This window comes from Ailuropoda melanoleuca, chromosome 6 (assembly GCF_002007445.2).
Source record: "Ailuropoda melanoleuca isolate Jingjing chromosome 6, ASM200744v2, whole genome shotgun sequence".
Taxonomy (NCBI): domain Eukaryota; kingdom Metazoa; phylum Chordata; class Mammalia; order Carnivora; family Ursidae; genus Ailuropoda; species Ailuropoda melanoleuca.
In genome coordinates, this window is record NC_048223.1 from 79,949,254 (window position 1) to 79,970,047 (window position 20,794).

A 20,794-nucleotide genomic window follows, 5' to 3' on the forward strand; every position below is an offset into this window, starting at 1 on the left:
GATTGGCCTTTCAAGCCCCTCTGTGGTTTGCCGGTCATCATCTATCTTGTAATCTATGCATAAATATACAGCAGTATTTCTCAGCTGCTGTTATACATAAGAATTTTATTACCAGTCGGCAGATTTCTAACACACTGGTTGCAGTTTAATAATCCTCTATTACCTGAAGTATGGGTTATATAAAAACCTAGAATGTTAATTGTTGACAAACCAATTCTAATATGTAAAGCACTGTAAGTCACCCAGTAAATATCCAAATAAATCGAAAGGGATAGCTCTTTTTCCTCTAACAACGTGTTATTAAACAACACAACTTGATCACTTACATAAAAATAATGTTCATGCATTTCGATGTACTAAGAAATCGGGAAAATGCATTATAATCTTACTAACTGAGAGCTTTTCCTTCATTTACAATTTAGAGGAAAATATTTTTGCTGTGAATATTTTTTCCCTTCCTTTAAAAAATGGACCTAAACCCAGGTGTCATTTAGGAAATTTTCTCATATAACAAAATCTGAGTTATAAATAACTAAGATTACATCTATAAAATGCTATATTTTTAAAATGGCAATAGAGAAGTCATGGAGAATATAAGTCACTGATACAGTGAGCAGAGAAACACTACCTGTCATTTTTCAGAAAAAGATCACACAAACGCGATAGCAAAGGAACACAATAAAAGGAAGAAACAGGAATGTGATAGGTGACTCTGATTATATCTGCAAAGGAAACTGTGATATAAATTAACACCCAAGCACCCACGAAAGGCATATTGTATGTACTTCCCCGCGAGTGATCGTTATGCAGCAGAGAAGACTGGTGATTTTGTAAGAACAGAAATAAAGTGTAGGCTGTGAAATCTGGTGGTGATAACTAATGACCACACAACTTACAACTCTGATTTGATCTCTAACAGAAAAAAATAAAAAAGTACTCTACAGGATAGATGTATGCAATAGGGGCCATATTTTTCACTCGAAACAAATAAACCCCAAATGGGATCAAAGGGCCCCAGGAAATGAAAAATGACAGTTCCTATGTTGCCCTGATTTGATCTCAAGCAAAACTACCACGCTGATAACATTCCAGAGCTTAGGAGGAAGGCAGGGCATGGGTAAAGGATTTGGGCCCCATTTGGCCCCAATTCTCACACTAATCTCACTAATGAGAAAATCAACAAGAAGCAGAGCCTGACTATTTATAAAGCAATTTAGGAAAGGTGATGATGTGAAGTCTTAACACCAACCAGACCTCAAGGATGGGTTGAGATCAAGAATCGGGAAAAGAAATTCTGATAGAATTTGAAAGGAAATAAATGTCATCTCTCCCCACCATCTGTTCCCATCTTGTTTGCTCTCCAGCATTCCTTCCATCTTCCAAGAATGCACTGTCCATGTCCATGGTAGAGATGGAAAAGTCATAAGGCAGTTTCAATAAGATGAGGAATGATGAGATCAAAGTCACAGGTGCTCTGTGAGATACGTCCCATTATTACCTCCATTTTACAGATGGGGAAACTAAGGGATGGAGAAGTCCAGAAGCTTGCCCAAAGTCCCCCAGTAGTAAGGGTTGATGTTTATCCTGGGTTTGCTTAGATGAAAGGTGAAGAATAAAGACTCATACATGTGCAAGCCATTACTCTTATTATAGCAATTGGCATGCACTGAGCAGCCATTTGATGAACATATCAAAACATGACTGATCCAGGAATGATTTCCAAAGTCCCCGGAAAACATGCAAAACCCCCTGCTTCCCTCCCTTTCCCTACTCTGAGATTCCCTAGAATTTCAGGCTTTAATTGCCAAGGAGAATGACTTAGCTCACTGCACAGTGAGATGAATGGCTTGGGAATCCCCAACTAGATAGCTGAGAAAAGACAGGAGATGTCTGCCTATTGGATATCCATCTTCATCTTCATTGAAGAAGTCTGTGAAGGCGTGGCCCTTCCAGCAACTAGCCCCTTGCACATTTCACGTCCATCTCCCAAGACCTCCAGGCCACATGACCTGAGCTCATTCTTCTACCCCGTCTGCATGCCTAGCGAGCTTTGTTTGGTCATTTTCACAGGGTCTCTCTTCTCTGCAGGTCATCGTACCTCCTTTTCCAGCAACACCTGTTCAGGGCTTTGGCTTTGAAGCATCCCTGCTGGCTGTGTTCTCTCAGTTGGAGATGTTACAGGCCATATGTGGAAATTTACTCATCTGCACTGAAGAAATGGCCAGATCAACCTTGACAAAATGCAGAGAGCAATTCAAAGCCACTCAAAGGTAAGAGAATGAATGCCTGGTGCAGCCTGAGAGCTCTGTGAGCGATCTGGAAAGCTCTCTGCCCCCTCCTTGCCTCGAGCAGAATAAACAGAATAATGACACTTAATAGGAAATTGCCATGAGACACACTCAGCCTTTGGACACCTTGAGGTGGGAAGAATTGCCATTTGGGTGATGTTGGATTCGATCTGCCTACTTTAAGTCAGAGTCAATGATCCTAATAGTCATGAGTGGCCTGAAATCTTTCTCCACATTTGGGCGGGCTGATGTGGCCATGTGCAAATGGTCACAGACCTCTGCAAACCGGCACCTGTCTTCATACTGGCCCTTACCCAATGCATTAGCATTTTTGTGCCACCCTCACTTGCAGGAAAATGATCAGACTAATTAAAAGCAAATGTCACAAGTCCTTGATTTTCTAGGACGAATGCCCTACATACACACGTATGCTTCATGCGGTGGTATCCCTCTCTCTCCTCACTTGACACTTTGGTAGGATTTTGCCCACTGTGATTTAATTCTGTCTAGATCTTTATTAATCTGGATCTGATTTAATCGCTTCTAGATCTTCTTTCCCAATATTTAACCTTCACAAAGAACATGGATTGTACCTGCTACTTGATAATTTTCAAGAGCCATCCATTATGTCCTTGATTTTCTTGCTATATTTCCCCCTTTTAATCTTCTGGTATCATATATAAATGGATGTGTGTGTGTGTGTGTGTGTGTGTGTGTGTGTGTGTGTATACATTGTTAGAAGGTGTTTAGAGAGTTTTAGGAAACTTCACAGATCTGGGCAGTCCTGCTTCTGGCATACCATGTATTCCTTCAACTGATGGTTGAGAATCCCTTCATTTATTCATTCTTTCACTCATCAAATATTTACTGAACTGGAATCCTTCAGGCCATTTCCTACTCAGGTATTCTTGCCAACATAGGAAGCCTGGCCAAGGATGCCAGCATGCTGCATTTCTGACCTTGGAGGGAAGGAAGGCAGCCCCTGTGTCCTTTCTTGACTGAGTGCAATCCAACAGGCTCCGGCCCAGAAAGCTGCCATTGGCCCAAGTGGAGATCACTTTAATGCAGGCAGTCAGCCCCACGCCCAGAAGACGGCCCACGCTCTGGTCTACAGATGCCTCTCTATGCTCTGTTGGTGGCTCTTGTGTGGCTCCAGCTCCAGGAGGCAGTCTTTCTCACTTGCTTAAAAGTCTCTCAGCGCTGCTGACCATCCCTAAGGTAGATCTGCTTCGGAGCCTGCACAGAGTTTTCTCTAGGAATACTTGGCAGTATTCGCCCTGTCATACTCAAGGGGACAGAATGGGGGCCTTCGGGTTTACCAGAAGAGGTCAAGGGAGTTTGTCTATTGCTGTTTCCCTTGTTTGTGGGAGGATAGCTCCTTCTGTGGATGACCTCAAAGTGAGATGCTCTTGAGAAGAAATGTCTCTGAGTCTCCAGACCCTTCCCCCAGTTTGTCTGAGCTGGACGTCAGAAGAATGTCTCCCCACAACAAGAATCTGTGGGTATGTCTAGAATCTCCCTCCAAACCAGGCACTGTCTAACTATTTACAAAAAGATCTCTTCAATGCTCTCTGGGATTGTAAATGTGCGGGTATGACGATGCCGGACTTGTTTCTGCACAGTTTCCTCTCGGGAAAATGGCTGGCTGGGGAGCAGAGCACCCTTGTAAGTAAATATCTGGATGGAGGATTCCCTGATTATCTACGAAACTTGACAAACTGGTTTGGGAGAAAGCCCCTGAGAGAGGAGAAACAACACACAGCAGACTGGGTGGGCACTCTCTGCCTCATTCCACTTCCAGAAGTTGGCATTCTCAGCACGCATGCCCCAGCACTGTCCAGGAGCCCAGGACGCTACTGCTTTTCTGTGCCATTTTCATGACCCTTTCAGGTCAATGGTGTGTACAAATCCTACAGCCACAGATGGCCAATGTACAGTCACAACGAACACAAAGGTCTTGTGCACAGAGAAATAAAAAGGAAAAGAAAATTGTGCCATGGTACTTAGACACGCCACGTGACTTCCTCAGACTCTGTGTGGCAGTACTTCACGGGAAATGTGTTTTGTATTTCCACTGGAGTAGGATAAGTGGTTGGAAACTACAGTGGATTTTCAGTGAATGGGATGTGAAGTACTTTATTATTTTTTTCCTCCATCGATGTAAGGAGACATGCTGTCTCCCTGAGAAAGACGGGAGGAGAAAAGTCTCATTGCCAGACATGGGGATTTGAAAAATGATTTTCACGAGCTCTAGCTGCAGCTACCAGGGGCAGCTTGAGCCGAGACCGAGACCCTCGGGGCTGGTCCCATGTGCCCGCTGGTGGTGCCCACTGGTTTCTGCTGCCCAGTCTGGGCCAGGAGCATTCACGGCAGCAGCTGGGAGCTGCCCACCTCTGTCCCCATCAACGCACTCAAGATGGGAGCCTTACTGGAAATGGGGAGGCTGATGAGGGAAGAAGAAGGAATGGGGGTTAGAAAAAGAAAATAGATGGAAGAGACCCCAAGACTGGGGATAATGGATGCAGCCTGATAGGTCTCCAGTCCCAGCTGAGGCTTCAAATTCCCCTCGGTTTGAAGAAAACTCCACGGGGCCCAAACAGGGATCACGAGAATGGCTGGGTCAGCTGGGGAGAGTGAAGTTCAAGAAACTCAACCACCAAAACGCAACTGCTTCGGAGCCATTAATTAAACTTTCTTTAAAAAGATTTGAACTTCTCGGATCTGCATGTGGATAACATGCTTCAGCGGCAGAGTCCTGGGGGCTGTGGCTCACGCCTTCCTTCCCAGGGCTCTTCAGAGCAGCTCCCTGGGCCTCCTCTGACTGCAGACTCCCCTGGCTGGTCTTCCCCACCCTCAGGGGGGAGTCGCCCAATGGCCTCACCAGGCCAGCCCCTTCTTCCTCCTGAAACAAAGCCTCTGGGGTCCCTTTCTTGATCAAACACCTGGAATGCATGCCATTGTATTGCAGATTAAGAACAAAACCCCTTCAGGGTTCCTCTCCCTGTGCACAGGCCTTAGGCTCCAGCCAAACAGGGTGAGTGGCCAGCGGTTCAACCTTGTATGTATCTGAGTAACTCAACGTGCTCCACAGCCCATGGAGCCATCCAGCTTGTTCTGGAATCCCAGCCCCAGCCCCAGCTGTTGTCTCATGTGTCAATGGCACAGTTTACAGGTGCCTCCACCGCAAAGAACCGTTGCTACTCAAAATGAGGATTAAATTCATGTTTGTAAAGGATATCGTGTCTGCAATGCAGAAAACACTATGCATTAAGCTGAACAACATACACACACGCACACAGGCGCGCACACACACACACCCTTGCTATGTTGGCAGAGCAGACACTACACGAAATCTAGTCTCCATGGGAATCTGAGTTAAGCACTAGCCACCTACCACCACCACATGAAGAAGCCTCAGGTTCTGCGCGATGGAGGACCAGTGTAATAATAGACCTGCCTGGAGAACGGGCCTTTACTCAGATAAGACAAAAACATCAACCACCCCTCAAAAAGGGAAAGGGATTTTTCAGCAAATCTTAGCGAGCCTCACCCTTCCCTCCTCACCGATGCGTCTGATCTGTTCATAATCTCCACATCCACTCCATTCTGGAAAGGGCTCCCATGAGGCTCACTGCTTCTAGGCTTAAATGCGAGTCAAAGATCCCAAACTCTACGATCTTTCCTACGAGCATGCTGGCAAATGTCTTGAATTGGTTGGGCCAGATGACAAATGTCCACCTCAGATGAAGGAAGCATCCTAGTGAAGCGATGGGCACCATCCGAGGAGGAGGGCGAATCCCAGGGCAGGACTGAGACCAGGGGGGCTGCACTTCCAGTGCTCATTTCCATCTGGATGGGACTTGAAGGCAGGACACGGTGGAGCCCGTGCTGCCGCCCCAGAAGACTCTCACCAGTGACTTTACACCATTATTGGTCTGATACTAATTTGAGACGATGCCCAAACGCATCACAACAAATTAACCAAAGACACGCGATGGCAATCAACTCAGGGGGCTATCCTGAACGCCGGCTGGGGGATTCCCTGTCTCCACGAGATGCACGCTCCCACAGATGTTTCTAAAAGCCTCTTCCCAGAGGCCCATTTAGAGAGAAATTAAATGCAACTTTGACTTAATTAACGTTTTAAATGATAATGAATACAATGTAGATTCATAGGAGGCATTTACACTGTGTTGTAAAATTGATAAAAATTTAATAACTCTTTGTTAATAAGTTATGTCTCCCCAGACCCATAAAGCCTAAGGCACTGCAAACTCCAGACTGGGTCTAATCCAGGCTCCTGGTGCAGGTGGAGGAGGGAGGCAGAGATGGACTTGACATTTGCTCCAAGCCTGCTCTAATTCAAACCTCTGCTTGTTCATCAGTACTTTATTTCATACAGTAAAGGTCAGGATTTGGGCTCAAGGCAGAGCCTTGACAAGAGAGCTCAAGTGAAAGGCGGACTGGCCCTGGCATCTGTCGCCTGAGATAGTGGAGGAAGGGGGGAGATGGAGAGCTAACTGGCCACATCCGTCCTCCGCCATGGAGGTAAGATGGAGACCCTGGTGCCCGGTGGTAGGAACTGTCAGGCTGCGTATCATGACAACCAGCCACAGTCCAAAGTAAAAATGCGAACATAATTTCCATGTCACCTTGCAGAGGGACCTCTGCTCAGCCTACTTGTGGCATGCCAACGTCTTTTCTAGTTTGTCCTTGAAGAGCCAAGTCACTTATTAAAGTGTCGTACTCCTGGGAAGGGAGGTGTCCAAGTGACAGAGGTACTCACAAGGGACCCTTCCGTCTTTCCTCCTTCTGACCTTTCTACTTCTTGTCTCCTAACTCTGTTTCAAAGGATTTCTTGTGAAAAGTTGGCTGCCTTTTGCCCAGATGGTCCCTTTTCATCTCAAAGAGGCGGCTCGTCATAGCAATATTTATCGTAAAGAATAAACTTTTTTTTTGGGGGGGGGCACAACGAGGTCCCCAAGTACAAGTCAAGTACTTCACCTGACACTAAGCTGAAGACAGCAGCTATTTATTAGGAGTGAAAACCTTTAGAGATAGGCATTTCAAGGGATTCTTGCCAAAAGAAATTTTGCCCATGCATGATTTTGGCCTTACAATGCTGATTTAACGAGCCGACCACCGTGTAAGCTCGTGGAAGGCATATTTCCAGTCAACCCTTTGCTAAATGTGCCTCCCATAGAATCAAGTGAAAGGCATTGGCGTCTGTAATCTTGCCCACTACCAACAAAAGTGCCCAAAGATGCCCTCCTGGGTACATCGTTAGTCTCTTGGAATGATTACATGGCTGTCTGGCCCCACTTGCCTTCCTGTTTTCATGTCCTGCGATGAAGTGCAGGCCAATTCAGGGAGCGTGGGCCAGGGCTAGCGAAGAGCTAGAGTGGAATCCAAAGGCTGCTAGAGTACTTGCTGTCATGGATGTAGGAAAGGAGAGAGGGAGGGGGAGGAAGAGACAGATAGTAACCAGTACGCGCAAGAAAAATGGGAGAAATTGCAGACCCAGAACGAATGGGCTTACAGAATGCATGGAAAACGATGATTATATTGATTTAAGCTGAGTTTCCTTTGGCTCTCCTTTTTCTATCTTTCTATCACTGATTGTCATGGCGGGAAGAGTCTTTGGTTTCAGGGCCCAGGGGTAAAATAAATACAATTTGGGGGGAGTTTGAGGAAGTCACCCAAAACTACACATAAAAGGAATCAGATAATGATAGGCTGTTGATTTTTAAATACAGCTTATTAACTCAAATCCCTCTTTAACAGGCAGCGGAGACTGTCAGTATAGGGTGTGTCCTGTTATAGACATTTTCGTAGAGCTATTTACACCCCTTGCCCTCGTATCTGATTTTATGTACTTCAAAATGCCATTAGTTCACTCGAGTGACTTCAGTTCTATTGACAATGTTAATTCTCTGCCTGTACAAACCAAAGGCTACTCGGGATAAGCTGATTTTTGTTTATTATCTGACAAGACTCAAGATTACACTAAACTGATTTTGGTATGTGTCCCTTCAACCTAATGGTATCGGACTGCTCCCCTCAACTTAACCATCGGAGTTGAATGCCTCCCTGTATTAGATTTATACCCGAAATAAAAGTCACACGCCATTTAAAATTAGCTACAGTAGTTTGCAAAAGGGTGTATGTAATTGTGCAGGTTTAAACTATTAGTAAATTGAAAGGATGGTGTGAGTGATCACACATGTACTTGAGCTAAGACTATTTCCAAGTGCAAGTCTAAAGATCTGTGTTTCTTCCAGCACGTGATTAATTTGTTCATGCCAGGGCTGCTGAAGGTTTGTGGCCGGCACCATGTCACATAGGTCTCGGCAGGTTTGAATCAATAGGGTCCTACGTTGTCGCTGCTTCAAACTTTCACTGTCCCTTTCTATTAGACTGAGCGATCAGATATCAGGCAAGACTGAAACAACATGAAAAAATTCTGAACAGAGAAAAAACACTATTTTATAAAATTCTATGGAGGCAAAATGGTACTGATTAGAACCTACATCTCTATTTATGTGTGTATGCTGCTAGACATCATTTTTTGAAAATACCTGATGGTCCTAGAACATGGCTACTTGCAAAATGTCTGGGCCCATATCATCTTCGTGTCTTTTTGGAGAGCTGGTACCTCCGCCCACAATCATCTAACGTAGAAACAAAACCAGGACGATCAGAGAACGAAGCTTTGTGTACCGACTCCAGCCTACCACATGGAAGGATTAATCCAGTCTTGCCAAAAACATAGTCTTCGATGAATCCTTACTGGTCACTATGTGTTTTACTTTTCTGACACTGCTTTTCTAAAGGAGTCCTTCTTCCCTGAAGAGCTTTCTGTCTGCACAGTCTGACCTTACATCTCTTGAGTTCAAAAGAAGACAATTGTCAGAAAAGAACGTGACTTTGCTACGACCGATCCTCGGTAAAGGGCCGCACCTCCAAGGAGAGGTGCCCCGAGCGGCGGGCCCCGCTGTTAGAAGGCAGATTTTTAAAACTGTGTGAACACTTTTAATATATTACTACTCCTCTGGGAACTGGCTACTTTTCTTCCCACTTCAGAAAACACATAATGGGACTTGTGTTTCAATTTAACGTCCCTTGAAAACGGAAATCTTTCCCCTTATGAGGAAAAAAAAAATAGCAAGGAGGGAGACTAAAGGCAAGAGAGAAATGAATTAGGCAGTCTCCAAAGCACACTGGCTCAACTGGGAAACTGCGACCAAAGCAAGCTCCATAATAATATAATGACCTTTAATGAGTGTCTTGGGAAACAATACGGCCCTAGCATAAAAGACAAAGGGCAAAACCCATCATGGCTCTGCTGACACTAATTCAAAATGATTTTCAGAACAACTAAAGAATGTAAGAGAAGTAATCTGATCCGCCCATCTGACCTCACTTTGATTCAAGGGCCCTTCTCCTGCCATTTCTAATTGTCAAACCCTCTACATTTCACATCTGCTCATATTTAATGAAAAGCCCACTCTCACCACTGCTCTTTGAGTCAACCAGCTCTGTCAAATGGGCACCACCCAACCCCACCACCAGCAAGGGAAGCCCAGGGATTGCTATTGGAGCTCTGCCAGTGGAATTCTGCATAGAGATAGACATTTTTTAATTGGAGAAGAAGGGCTCACGTGGGTGCATGAAGGGGCTCAGATTGGAATGGATTTTTCTAACTTATTATTAATGGTCAAAGGTGAGAGGACTCACACAGGGGTGGATGAAATCTGCTTTTGTTTGATGGCGTGAGGACGGCGGGGAGACTGATGAAACGGAGGAGGTGACCCCCCCCATCCCCAAGCTGTCAGTACCAGTTAAGGCTTTAACATACAGCCCAAAGCTCCATGTTGTCCACGGTGGGGCTGATTTGGGAGGGTAGGGAAGGACAACAGTCTCACGCACAGGATGTTTCCGAGAGGATGGGACAATCCCACCCTTAGTTTTTCTTCTCTTGGCCTCCATCAATGCTTGGATTAAATTGCAGACTGAGAAATCCCTCCAATTATGGTTTCTCCTGGATGAAATGGAAATTACACACACTGGGTATCACAGGCCTCACACAGGGGACACACATGTTACTGTGATTGCTATGGGTGGCTCTTGCCAAGACACGACCACATACAGCCCGAATGGCTCCTTCCTTTTCTCCACTGAATCCCTGGCCAAGGTTTTAGAGCCTAGTGGTTATCTGAAAACAGAAGAAGTTGTGCCTTAGGCAGACGGGTAACCACGGTGGCTGGTGGTTACGTTCCCTGCCATCAATCAAAGAAGTGACCAAACTATGCCACCATAGCTCACCACTTTGCTCTTCCCCCTCCCCCCAGCTCCTGTCTTTGAACCTAGTGTCTTGCCGGATGCCTTAGACAAACAAATTCCTTGTATGGTTGCGATCAAGTTCACCTTGCAGCATCACAGAAACCAGCAAGAATTCTCACAATGAGAATAAAAGCATAAATGTTCACACTGGGCACCCGTACAAAAGATCCAAAAGGGACTTCCTTCCTAGAATTTTAAGCAAATGTGGTTGGGACAACCCAAAATCCCTCTCGATACAACCTCTTTTAGATATCACTTTTAAAAACGAATCCTGTTTCTTGGCACTGTTCTGGAAGAACAGTGAACTATGAAGAAGAAAGGATGATTCTCTGGTCCCAGATACAACTTTTCCAAGTGACCCTAAAACAGCTGGACGCACAGATTGTGCATCAGACTTGAACAGCGTGTTCAAACACCAGCACGTGGCACAGCCTACCACTCCACTGCATATGGTGACGTCAAGGCTCCCTCAGCCCTGGGAGCCTCTATAGATCACTGTCCCACAGACACCTCATGCTGGGACCACCTTCGTCACCAGCACGGGTCAATCAGCAAGTTCTTTATGGGAATAAACGCTCAAGAGCAAACTGCTCTTCCCCTTCCCCCACCCCCTAGTGCCAGTGTGAATTAACTTCTGCTGGTGAAAGTGTAGTTCATCCAGCCCCAGGCACTGAAAAGGGGAGAGACCAGGTGGCAATATGGTTACCAATAAATGTGCCAGGTGCTTTCAAGAAGAAGGGATGAAGCACAGAACAAAGAACTGTCTCCTACCTCTCATGCTACCAAAAATGTCAAAATAAGGTGAGAGCCATGCTTGAAGGCTGGGATCAGTCTTCACGTGGAAACACGGCCTCTTCTGCCCTTAGAGGACGTCCGACATCCCAGCACCTCAGTGTGCACGCTGGAGCTTCCAGTAACAGCACCCTTGAACCATGAGTACAGCACCCACGAAATAGACACTGCCGACAAGGAGGAGGGAGGTCCCAGGAATCTGGTGTGTGTCAGCTCTGCCAGCTGCCAGCTGCCACACCTTGACTGGTTCTTTAACATCCCTGACCTTGTGGGTGACATAGAAGACTGACCTCGAAGTCCCATGCAGTGGACTCTGGGGGATCATGGCAGTTCATGGCTTATGGTTTTTGTCATTATTTGGAATCACACTTGCTACAGGAGACCTTAGTTAAGTGGGAGATTCTATGTTGGCAAAAACGACTCTTTGAATTAGTCAGCTTTCTGAGGGAAGCCCCAGAGTGCACCAGTCGATATAGGGTTACAGATTTAGAATACTCTTTTCCAGAACATAGGACACAATGTGGCACTGAAGGAATGAGATACAGGTTATAAAGACAAGGTTTAAAAAATAAAAGAAGAAAGAAATCCACATTCATCTTAACCCTGTTGTATTTTGGAAATTATCTAAGCTCACTAAAAGCAATTTAATGGTAGAGTTGGCTTGTTCTCTCTACTTGTTCCCTCTCCTTCCTCCCTGCAACCCAATCCAATGTATAGCCTTGACCCAAATATTAAGATATGCATTTCCACACATCTTTGTTTTAATACAGTATTTGATTTGCTGTCACACTAATTTCCATTTATATTTGTTTAAAGGAGAAAGAGGGAGACTATCACTAGACTCTAATATCACAGGCCCTCACGCCATTACCCGAAGCGCAATGAGGTCACAGAATGGGAAGGGAGGCCTTCCCTAGCAGGTACACGGGGACACAGGCAGCGAGGACGACATATCCATCACCACATACAAGGTCACACTGGGAAGAAAACATCAGCCGGACGGACTCACAAGAACCACAGGGCACACAACACAAGACAGGGATGATACCACAGACAGCACAGACACGGAACTCCGTGTGTCGGGGTCAAACTTACAGGCACGGAAACTGGTGGAGCAATCATTAACAGAGACAGAAGAAAGTGGGAAGTTTCTCTCAAGGGTGTCCATGTTAGCACGCACACGGCCTGACATGCACGAGCAGTCACGCTCAGAACGTCCGCAATCAAAACAACATGCCCGTCTCATTCTCTTGTAGATGGACATCTTGGCTATCACCATGTGGTTGGATGGAGGAGAGGAAGAGCGGTAGTTAATGGCAAGGTCACACACAGCAAGGCAGCTAGAAGGGAGCTAAAGGGATTTAACACAGGTCTTAGTCCACATTAACAGTCTTGACCCAGAAAAAAAAAAATGCAGAGTGACTGCGGGTAACAGTTTGGTTGTATATCAAAAAAAAAGCAGCGAAAATATAAATTGCCTTTATCGTCCCCCAAGGCTGTTGTGTATTATTTTTCTCCCCTTGGTAAAGCGGGTGACTACAGGAAGCAGGCATGGCTGATTACAATCGGGTTCTTGGATGAGAAGAAGAACACGTTAGAGACAGCAAAAATGTAACCAACATTTTTCCCCTGACGCAATTAATACAGGAGGTCAAAATATACACACAGCCAATCAATTAATTGCTTATTTGGTACAATAAATGGTTTTTGCAAGATGCAAAATATCTAATATGTAGGCTTTCTAATTTCCATCCATTTCTGGGCATTAGGCAGAGCCTAGGACAAGCTTTCATCAAATTAGATGTGAAACGATTACATGTTAATATAGAATCTGAGGATGCCTCTGCTGAACTTCCCCAGAGTGAGTTTACATGATGCCTACAGGAATTTAAATTTACTCTTGACAGAACAAATATCCAAATCTGTCCATATAAGAAATGCAGCTACTCAAGGCTAACGCCGTGTATTTGACATTAAAGGCAGTTCACAAATAAGAAATCACCAAAAGCATATGAGATGTTGGTCTATTGGAATGCATTTAGCTACTCATGGGTGTATTTTCTGCTTAAAGCTGGGAGAATCTGAAAATCGCATTTGCTTTTCTCTCCCCACCCAACGAAAATTCAGAAAGCCATCGGGCTATTGGTTAATCATGATTTTTTCTTATACACAAAATATTGGCCAAAATAGATTAGAGATTATAAAACATGAATAAGAGGTTAGGTCTGACATAAAACATCTTATTTATATTTGTGTGCAGCATTGATGGCTCTTCTAAAGCTGGTGTTGTAGGATCTGGCCTGCCTGGGGATCCAACGTGAGTGCTGACCTACAAAACTCTCTGGACATCACCATAGTGGTTCTCAAGACACGTCACCCTTATCCTTCAAGCCAATTTATATTTCAGTACGAGGAGCTTTTTTGTGCCTCATTTTGATGTTATAACAGGCAAACGTGTTTGCTTATCACTTAGCATGAACCGGCCTGCTTCTCTCACAGGATTGGAGAAGAACTTGTGTTTATTCCAAGCATCACGGCCAAATAGTAAGCCTGAACTGGAGAGGTGTTATTCCCTGCGCCCACACCTTCCATTTTAAAAGTCATTTTCCCCCCTCTTTCTTTTTCTTTGTGGAGAATGGTTGCACTCTTACTTTAAAATATGGCTTGTGGTTTTGCCCTCTTTGAATGTTACAGTCACCAGGAAGAGGGGTTTAAATCTCTCAAATGGGTCAAGTCCTGTTCTAAGACCTTTATGACTTGCCATACAGTGTATTTGTCAAGCAGGGGTAACGTTATGATTGTGAAGAACAGGCACTGGGGGAGATGAATGAGAGATCCGTTCCTGTAAACTTAGCTCCCATTTTTAGTGACATGTTCTTTTAGCATCCTAGCTAGCTGGTCGTTCAGATCACCATCATGCAGCCCCAGCCCTCTTCAATGCGTGGTACATCATTCCTGAGCTGAGCTTTTATTAAAAAAAAAAAAAAATTAAAAAAGAAGGAAAAGAAAAGAAAAAAAAAAAGGAAAGGAAAAGTTCCACTATAGCATTTGTATTGGAAGACTTTTGAAGGCACAGCATGAATGCCCAGACACCCCAAATGGTAGTGGTTGGAGTCAAGAAAGGGGAAAGTCTTCAGCTGAAGACACAAAAATAAAATTATTTTACATGCATCCAGATCTGATGGACAACTTGTAGACCACTCGCTTATTTTTGGCTCGGTTCTTTTACTGGAAATATTTATTTGTTATTTACATAGAGGAGGGAAACAGAGATAATTTTTGTTTCACTGTAAATAAATTGTTTTGAAAAAAATTTAATCAAATGCTGTAGCAGAAGAGAAGCCCATCAAACTCTGAAATGCTATGCTTCTCATTAGCAACAGTCCCTGGTTTTCATTTCCATACTGCCATTTTGGGTTCATATACAATAATAGAATCTGACACATTTATAGGGAAAGAGAGTTCTTCTATATATACCGTCTTTAAGGACAAGGGGAGGGAGGATGAGGCGGAATAACTTTTGAAACGATTCTGTCAGAGGTAAGCCCATCATAATGGGTGATTTTAAACCTCGTACTTGATAAGGGGCTTCAGGAGGAAACACAACTTCAACCCAGTGCCTCTCAGGAACTGTTTGCAACGGTTATTGCTGGCTGTTCTGGAGACCATGCATTGTTCTAAAATTTCATATTGTTAGCATGCAGGAACAGGCTGAAACTGGTAATCGAAGCAGCAAAAAACCATTTGCTATAAGAAGATTAAATGTTAATTATAAGCAGTCACATTCCAAAGCAGCATATGCATAAAAAAGCAAACATGCTATTACTCGTCATTCCTCCCCAGTCATCATTTTTACACTCACACCAAATACAAAATAGAAATCTCAAAAGACAAACAAGCACCACCACAAAAAAAAAAAAAAAAAAAAAAACCCAGCAAGAATGATCAATGAGAGGCTCAAAGACAAGACAAAACAGTTAAAAAATGATTGAGCCCCACGTGTTGACAAACCTTTGTGAATTACAACGTCTAGACCAAGATGCCACCGACGGGGAGGGCGGCTCTCTCGCTCTACTTCTGAAATAGTCCATTTTCATTGACACCCCCCACCCCCAAGATGTCTCCACTATACACTTCCGGGCCCACCCTCTTAAAAGGTAAGGCCCATCTGACCTCCCTTCTGCTGAAGCGACTCATCAGGCTTGAAGGACGTGTGTCCCAGCCAAGAAGAGCCCTCCTCTGGGCCCTTAAATGAGTCATGAACAAGGGCTTGAACTAAAAACGTTTGAGGATTTGCCCGCATGGTGGTAGCTGTTCTAGAGGATGTGGACACTGTGTGCAAAATTATACTCTTAAGTTGTAAAATAAAATTATATCAAAATTAAGTCGTTGCTCTCCTGATTTGGAAAACACCACCCCTTGTCCCCTTCAACTCTCTCTGGCTTCCTAATCCTCCAGTTTTGTTTTAGCGAATCACAGAAATTCAGAACCGCTGGTGTTTTATTTCCATTTCCCCTTGACTGTTTCCTTTTCTAGAGCTGGTGTGGGTTAGAAGGTTAATTTCAGATAGCAGAGTGCCACTTAAAACTCTCAAGGTTAGGTTTCAAAGAGCGACTTTGAAAGTTTCAGTATTTATTTAAACCAGAAATAAGTTTCTTAATCTACTCCCTGGACACATAAAGTGCCCTCTCACCTTTGGTGTTTGCTGATTTTCTTTTTCACATAGTCACCCACGCTCTCTTCCCAAACCCCAAGCCTCAGAAAAGGGAATTTTCCCCAGGATTTCAACGGTAATGCAAAGTAGAACTATGAGGACATCTAGTGGATCTGTGCGGAAGGGCAGCTAGTCAACAGACTACCTGAACTAGGGGCCTTTCTGTATAAGGGAGCAGAAAGGGGGCCCTGTGTGCAGTGTCATTTCAGTTCAGTGGTTCTTACAATTCACAGGGGGTGTTTAGGGAGCAGTGGTTGTGAAGCGGTGAATTCTAGGAGTTGGTTCAAGAGTGGCAACTTGCAAACACGTTGGCTCTGCCGCCACGGCCAGCAGCGGGACCACTTCTGCAGCAGCTGGCTGGGTCCCCTCAAAGCCCTGCTAAGGGTCCTGAGACAGGAAACAGACAAGAGTGTGTCTCTGGTAGGTGTGAACACTGTAGCTACTTGTCATTCCATCTTAGGGCTTTTGGAACTTTATGCTCAATTAATTGGCCCCATAGGCCAGCTTAACTCTGGGAAAGCAGAAATATAAGCCCCCGGGGACTCTGTTTTCTCTTTGGCCCACATCGCAAGGTTCTTGTTCTTGGACCAGGGCCACCGATTCAAAGAGGTTAAGTGGTTGCCAAGAATGAGACCCTGGGTCTCACCTTCCTCCAAAGAACTCAGTCTTAGCCCTTTTACAATTTGAGAAGAAGCTTTTATGTGCTTTCCTTCACCATAATGAAGTGGATATTTATCCAATATTTCCATTATGACTTCCTAGTGCTATTTGTAGAGATGAAATAAAAGTATTTCCCTAATGGACATCGTCAAAGCTATCTGTTTACTCGTAAGTGTTTAAAAATGGGGGATTTCTCAGACTTACTCTCAGACCACTTTTCCTCTATTTTCAAGGGTCACGATCACAAGAAAAGAAACCCGTAGAGAGTGGCTGATGTAGACGTGGTTCCGTTACTGCTCTTTCCCTGCGTTAAACTGACAATCAGCTGTCACACTCCGGTTCTCTGCCGGTTAGCCCTTCCGAGCCAAGCCTGGAATGAAGAGGGAGTTGGACTCTATCCTGTGCTCAGCATCATCTGCCTCCTGCATCAGCAACCAAATTGCCAGCCAATTTCCAACTGCAGAATCTTAATTTCCAGGGTGGGTTGGAAGGGGCAGGAAAAGCAGCGCTGGACTGAGAGGCTCAGGTGGAGTTTTCCAACTGCTGGAGAAAAAGTATTCTAGGTTCAAATGGAGCAAATTCAAAGGCAGACTAGCATGGAAGAAGAAAATATCTGCCTTTTCAGTTCAAGGATACTTTTTAGATCGCAATGACATGTTTAAAATCAATCCAAGGGAGTAAGGATGAATTCCAAGCCCGAACCCTGAAGATGCTCTTCACGTGCTCAGCAGAACTAAAATTAGAACTAGAAGCATCCATGGAACAAAAGAGTCCCCACCGAGGTACAGAGTTGAGACATTCGTTTGATGGGACGCTGGGCATCAGAGAGCACTCTTTCCAGTCCTGTAAATGAGGAATGATGTCTTTCCTCACTTAGCAAAATTCCTCCTCATAGCTTCTGCAGGGAGGAGAAGGATCTTCCAGGTGGGTTTTCCAAGAACAGAAAGAGGGGAAAGAAGACGCTAGTTAATGTCAGTGGCACTAAGTACACAGAACTTGTTGACCCTGCCCTCCGCACCACGCCACGGCTGTGGAAGGCAGAGGAATTTGGCACCAGCGTTGTTTGGGGATTGACATCCCCTTTTCTGTTTGATTCTGAAGGATCACGAAGTACGGGAGGTGCCTCTGCAGGTGTGAAAGTGGCACATGGCCTTGAGCCATCCTTCCAGGCATTCTGCTGATAAAGGGAGCCACAGAGCTTCCATTTCGGCAGCGTTGCGTGACGGACTGAAGACGTCACTGACATGTTCTGTTTGTACACTGAGCACTCCGTAGCCTCAAACTCCAAAGAGTAGCCAGAATCAGATGACCCCCTTGCACGGTGCAAAGGCGAGGAGAGTTCTGAGGGCGGCGATATCTTCAGATGCCAGGACCACTGGACTGAACTGCTCTGCAGGGTGGGTCTCGTTTTCAGTGGAGTCTCACGTACATGCATAGAGACCCGACGACGCTCGCTGCTGGGGCCACTGAAGGCAGCGTTGCTCGGAGTCCCACACAGAAACACTGGCCCTGAAACGGCCACATCTTGTTGGGTGAGGGGGGTCCTACTCTGTGAGTAAGTTAGGGGCTCAGAGACTTGACGGTTGCTTGTTGGGACCTCTCCATAGCTCACTAACGAAATGGAACATTGTCCTTGAGCCATCTTTTCCTCCTGAAACAAGTAAATGGATCTTCCGGGATGCCTGACTAACACCCACAGCCGAACTGGGTATGTTCTAGTGGGTACTGATTGAAAGGAAGACTTTATTTTAAAGCAAGGGAACTTCATAGACTGCAGGAAATAATTACCACTGTGGAAATACTTATCTCCTGTAAGGTGGCTTAAGAAACTTACAATCCCAAAGTTTGGTGTTCAATTAATCCTCTAGAAAGCACTTTCTTGCATAGAAAGGTACATATGTTGTAATAAATACATCACTCTCTCTATAAAATATTTCTCTCCTTATATATAAAAATGTTCATTTTTACATATAAAGTACTGGTACATATCATATATATATATCACAACCCAGGAATATATATGTAGCATATGTGTCCCCTTCAGGGTAGGAATTCAAGCTCAGTAGCAGAAATCAGATCTAATTTATCAAAGGCAAGCATGACAATGACCCCCAGTTGACGAGGCATCTACAACTATAGTGGTAATTACCTCAGCCTATTCAGCGTCCCCTAAAGGTCCCAAGACAAGGCCTTCAAGAGAAACACTGTGGTCAAGGTCTTATTTTCAGATGGAAAAATAAGACAGTGCCAGAAGGTGGCAAGAGGCTGGGGGATGGGAAGATGAACGGAGGGGGTGGTTCCCTGCTCTTGGGGGGTCTCCAGCTCCAGGCTACTCTGTAGACCATGTTGGATGAGGGAGTTGGGGCATGATGTCACTGCTACATGCAACATAAATACCAAAAGAAAAAAAGAAACTGAAACTATACAGAAAATAAAAGAAGTATCTCTTCTAGAGAAAGACAGAGGGAACTGGACTCCGGGCTACTGGGAACCCGTTTTACTCACAATATATCACTACCAGTGTGCAGTTAAAATAGAGTAGGGGCCGTATTCCAAGGCAGCAAAGAGAAAAAAAATAAATCAAAAATATGTCAATGATTAGAAGTTCAAGAAAATTCCTTCAAACACATCAATTCAGACATGACTTGTCCCCTGGGAGTCCACCCTTTGGCAAACTTTTACAGGCTGGGGGGAAAAATGTAAATCATTAGACCAGGTTTGTTATACAGAAGAAGAAAATGGGTAAATAGTAGATTCTGAGAGCTTGCTCCTTGGCCAGACAGCTGAATTTGACTCTCTTCCTTGATGGAATGCTATGAAGAAATGGAAAGAAATGCAAAAGTTAAACTATACTACCACAGGATTTCCAGAAATGGAACGTCCACACTCGATATTTCTCCAGACAGTATGGCATGAAATGTTCAAAGTGAATGGGGAGGTGGGGGTGGGGGTGGAAGGAGAAGAGCGAGGTTGGGAGGGGAGGGTTAGGAAGGTACGGATAAAGACCAATGACTGTCATCAGCTCTGCTCTCATGGAGGTGTATCATTTTAGGGTGAATTATCAACACCTGGCCTAAAACGTTTGGACCAATGACTGTGTGAGTGAGCTGCCCTCTCCGACTTAGGGCGCGGGCAATGTGCACTCCGAGGCACAGGAACCCCCCTGCCCCCAATGCATTAGTCACAGTTCTAGCTCCTTCTAATGAAAGTTTCTTTGCAACCAAACCCATCTTCCCCAATTTCCTGACTTCCCTGGTAGGCATGGAGAGGTTCATGTTTAATAATTCACTCTATTCTGACCACCCTTACGCATGCACATCGGCATCCTGCCCTCTGTAACACAGGCTGCTGTGGCCTTTTAATTTGGAAGAGCAATATTTGGACAATTTTGATTGTTATCAAACATTAACCTCACAGCCAGAGGCCTCTATGGGATGAGGAGCCCAAGAGGGAAGGGAGTACAGAGAGACAGGGGCAAGACCCCTATCACACTGGCTTGGCTTTGGGAGACAGGCCTTCCATGGCAATCCATGCCATGCATGGTGAGAGATCACACCCTTCACTGGCTGAACCAGCTTTAAGGGGAAGGAAGAGAATAAAATTATTTCAAGTAATTATGTGCCTCTCCCTCCAGGATGAAGTTAAAGTCAGCCGTTGTTTGCTTGCCTGGAACCAGAGTGGAACAATATCCTAGGGGCCTATTCCTCATCCCTAGGGACTTAAAAGCTTTCTGTTGAGTTCCACTGCAGTGCCTAGGAGGAACATTCTAGTATCAGAGCAGGGGTCAGAAACACTTTCTCTCCATCATTCCACCTTCTACCTTTGCCTTCCTGGAGTCTGTTCTCTCTCCAGTCACCATGAAGGTCATCTAATACAGGAACTGATGATGTTGTGTCCTTGCTCAAAATCTCCCAATGGCTGTATCAGTTATAGGACTACCCCCTGCCTTCCTCTCTGACCTTGTTTCATTCCACTCTCTTCCCAGTCCCACAAGCCC

General features: G+C 44.9%; 1 protein-coding gene across 26 annotated transcripts in view; it reads right to left on the reverse strand.

The window, feature by feature from the left end:
• KCNMA1 (potassium calcium-activated channel subfamily M alpha 1) overlaps positions 1 to 20,794 on the reverse strand; it is a 712,564-nt gene that overhangs the window by 108,887 nt on the left and 582,883 nt on the right. For 10 of the 26 annotated variants that reach the window (XM_034662731.1, XM_034662730.1, XM_034662747.1 and 7 more), the window contains 2 exons: positions 19,303 to 19,311; positions 12,519 to 12,692 (listed from right to left, as the gene is read on the reverse strand). The exons of 15 other annotated variants lie outside the window; for them this stretch is intronic. In XM_034662731.1, the coding sequence (XP_034518622.1) occupies positions 12,519 to 12,692; positions 19,303 to 19,311 (183 nt within the window). The remainder of the gene's footprint in view (positions 1 to 12,518; positions 12,693 to 19,302; positions 19,312 to 20,794) is intronic. One more of the 26 variants, XM_034662736.1, reaches the window with a different exon arrangement.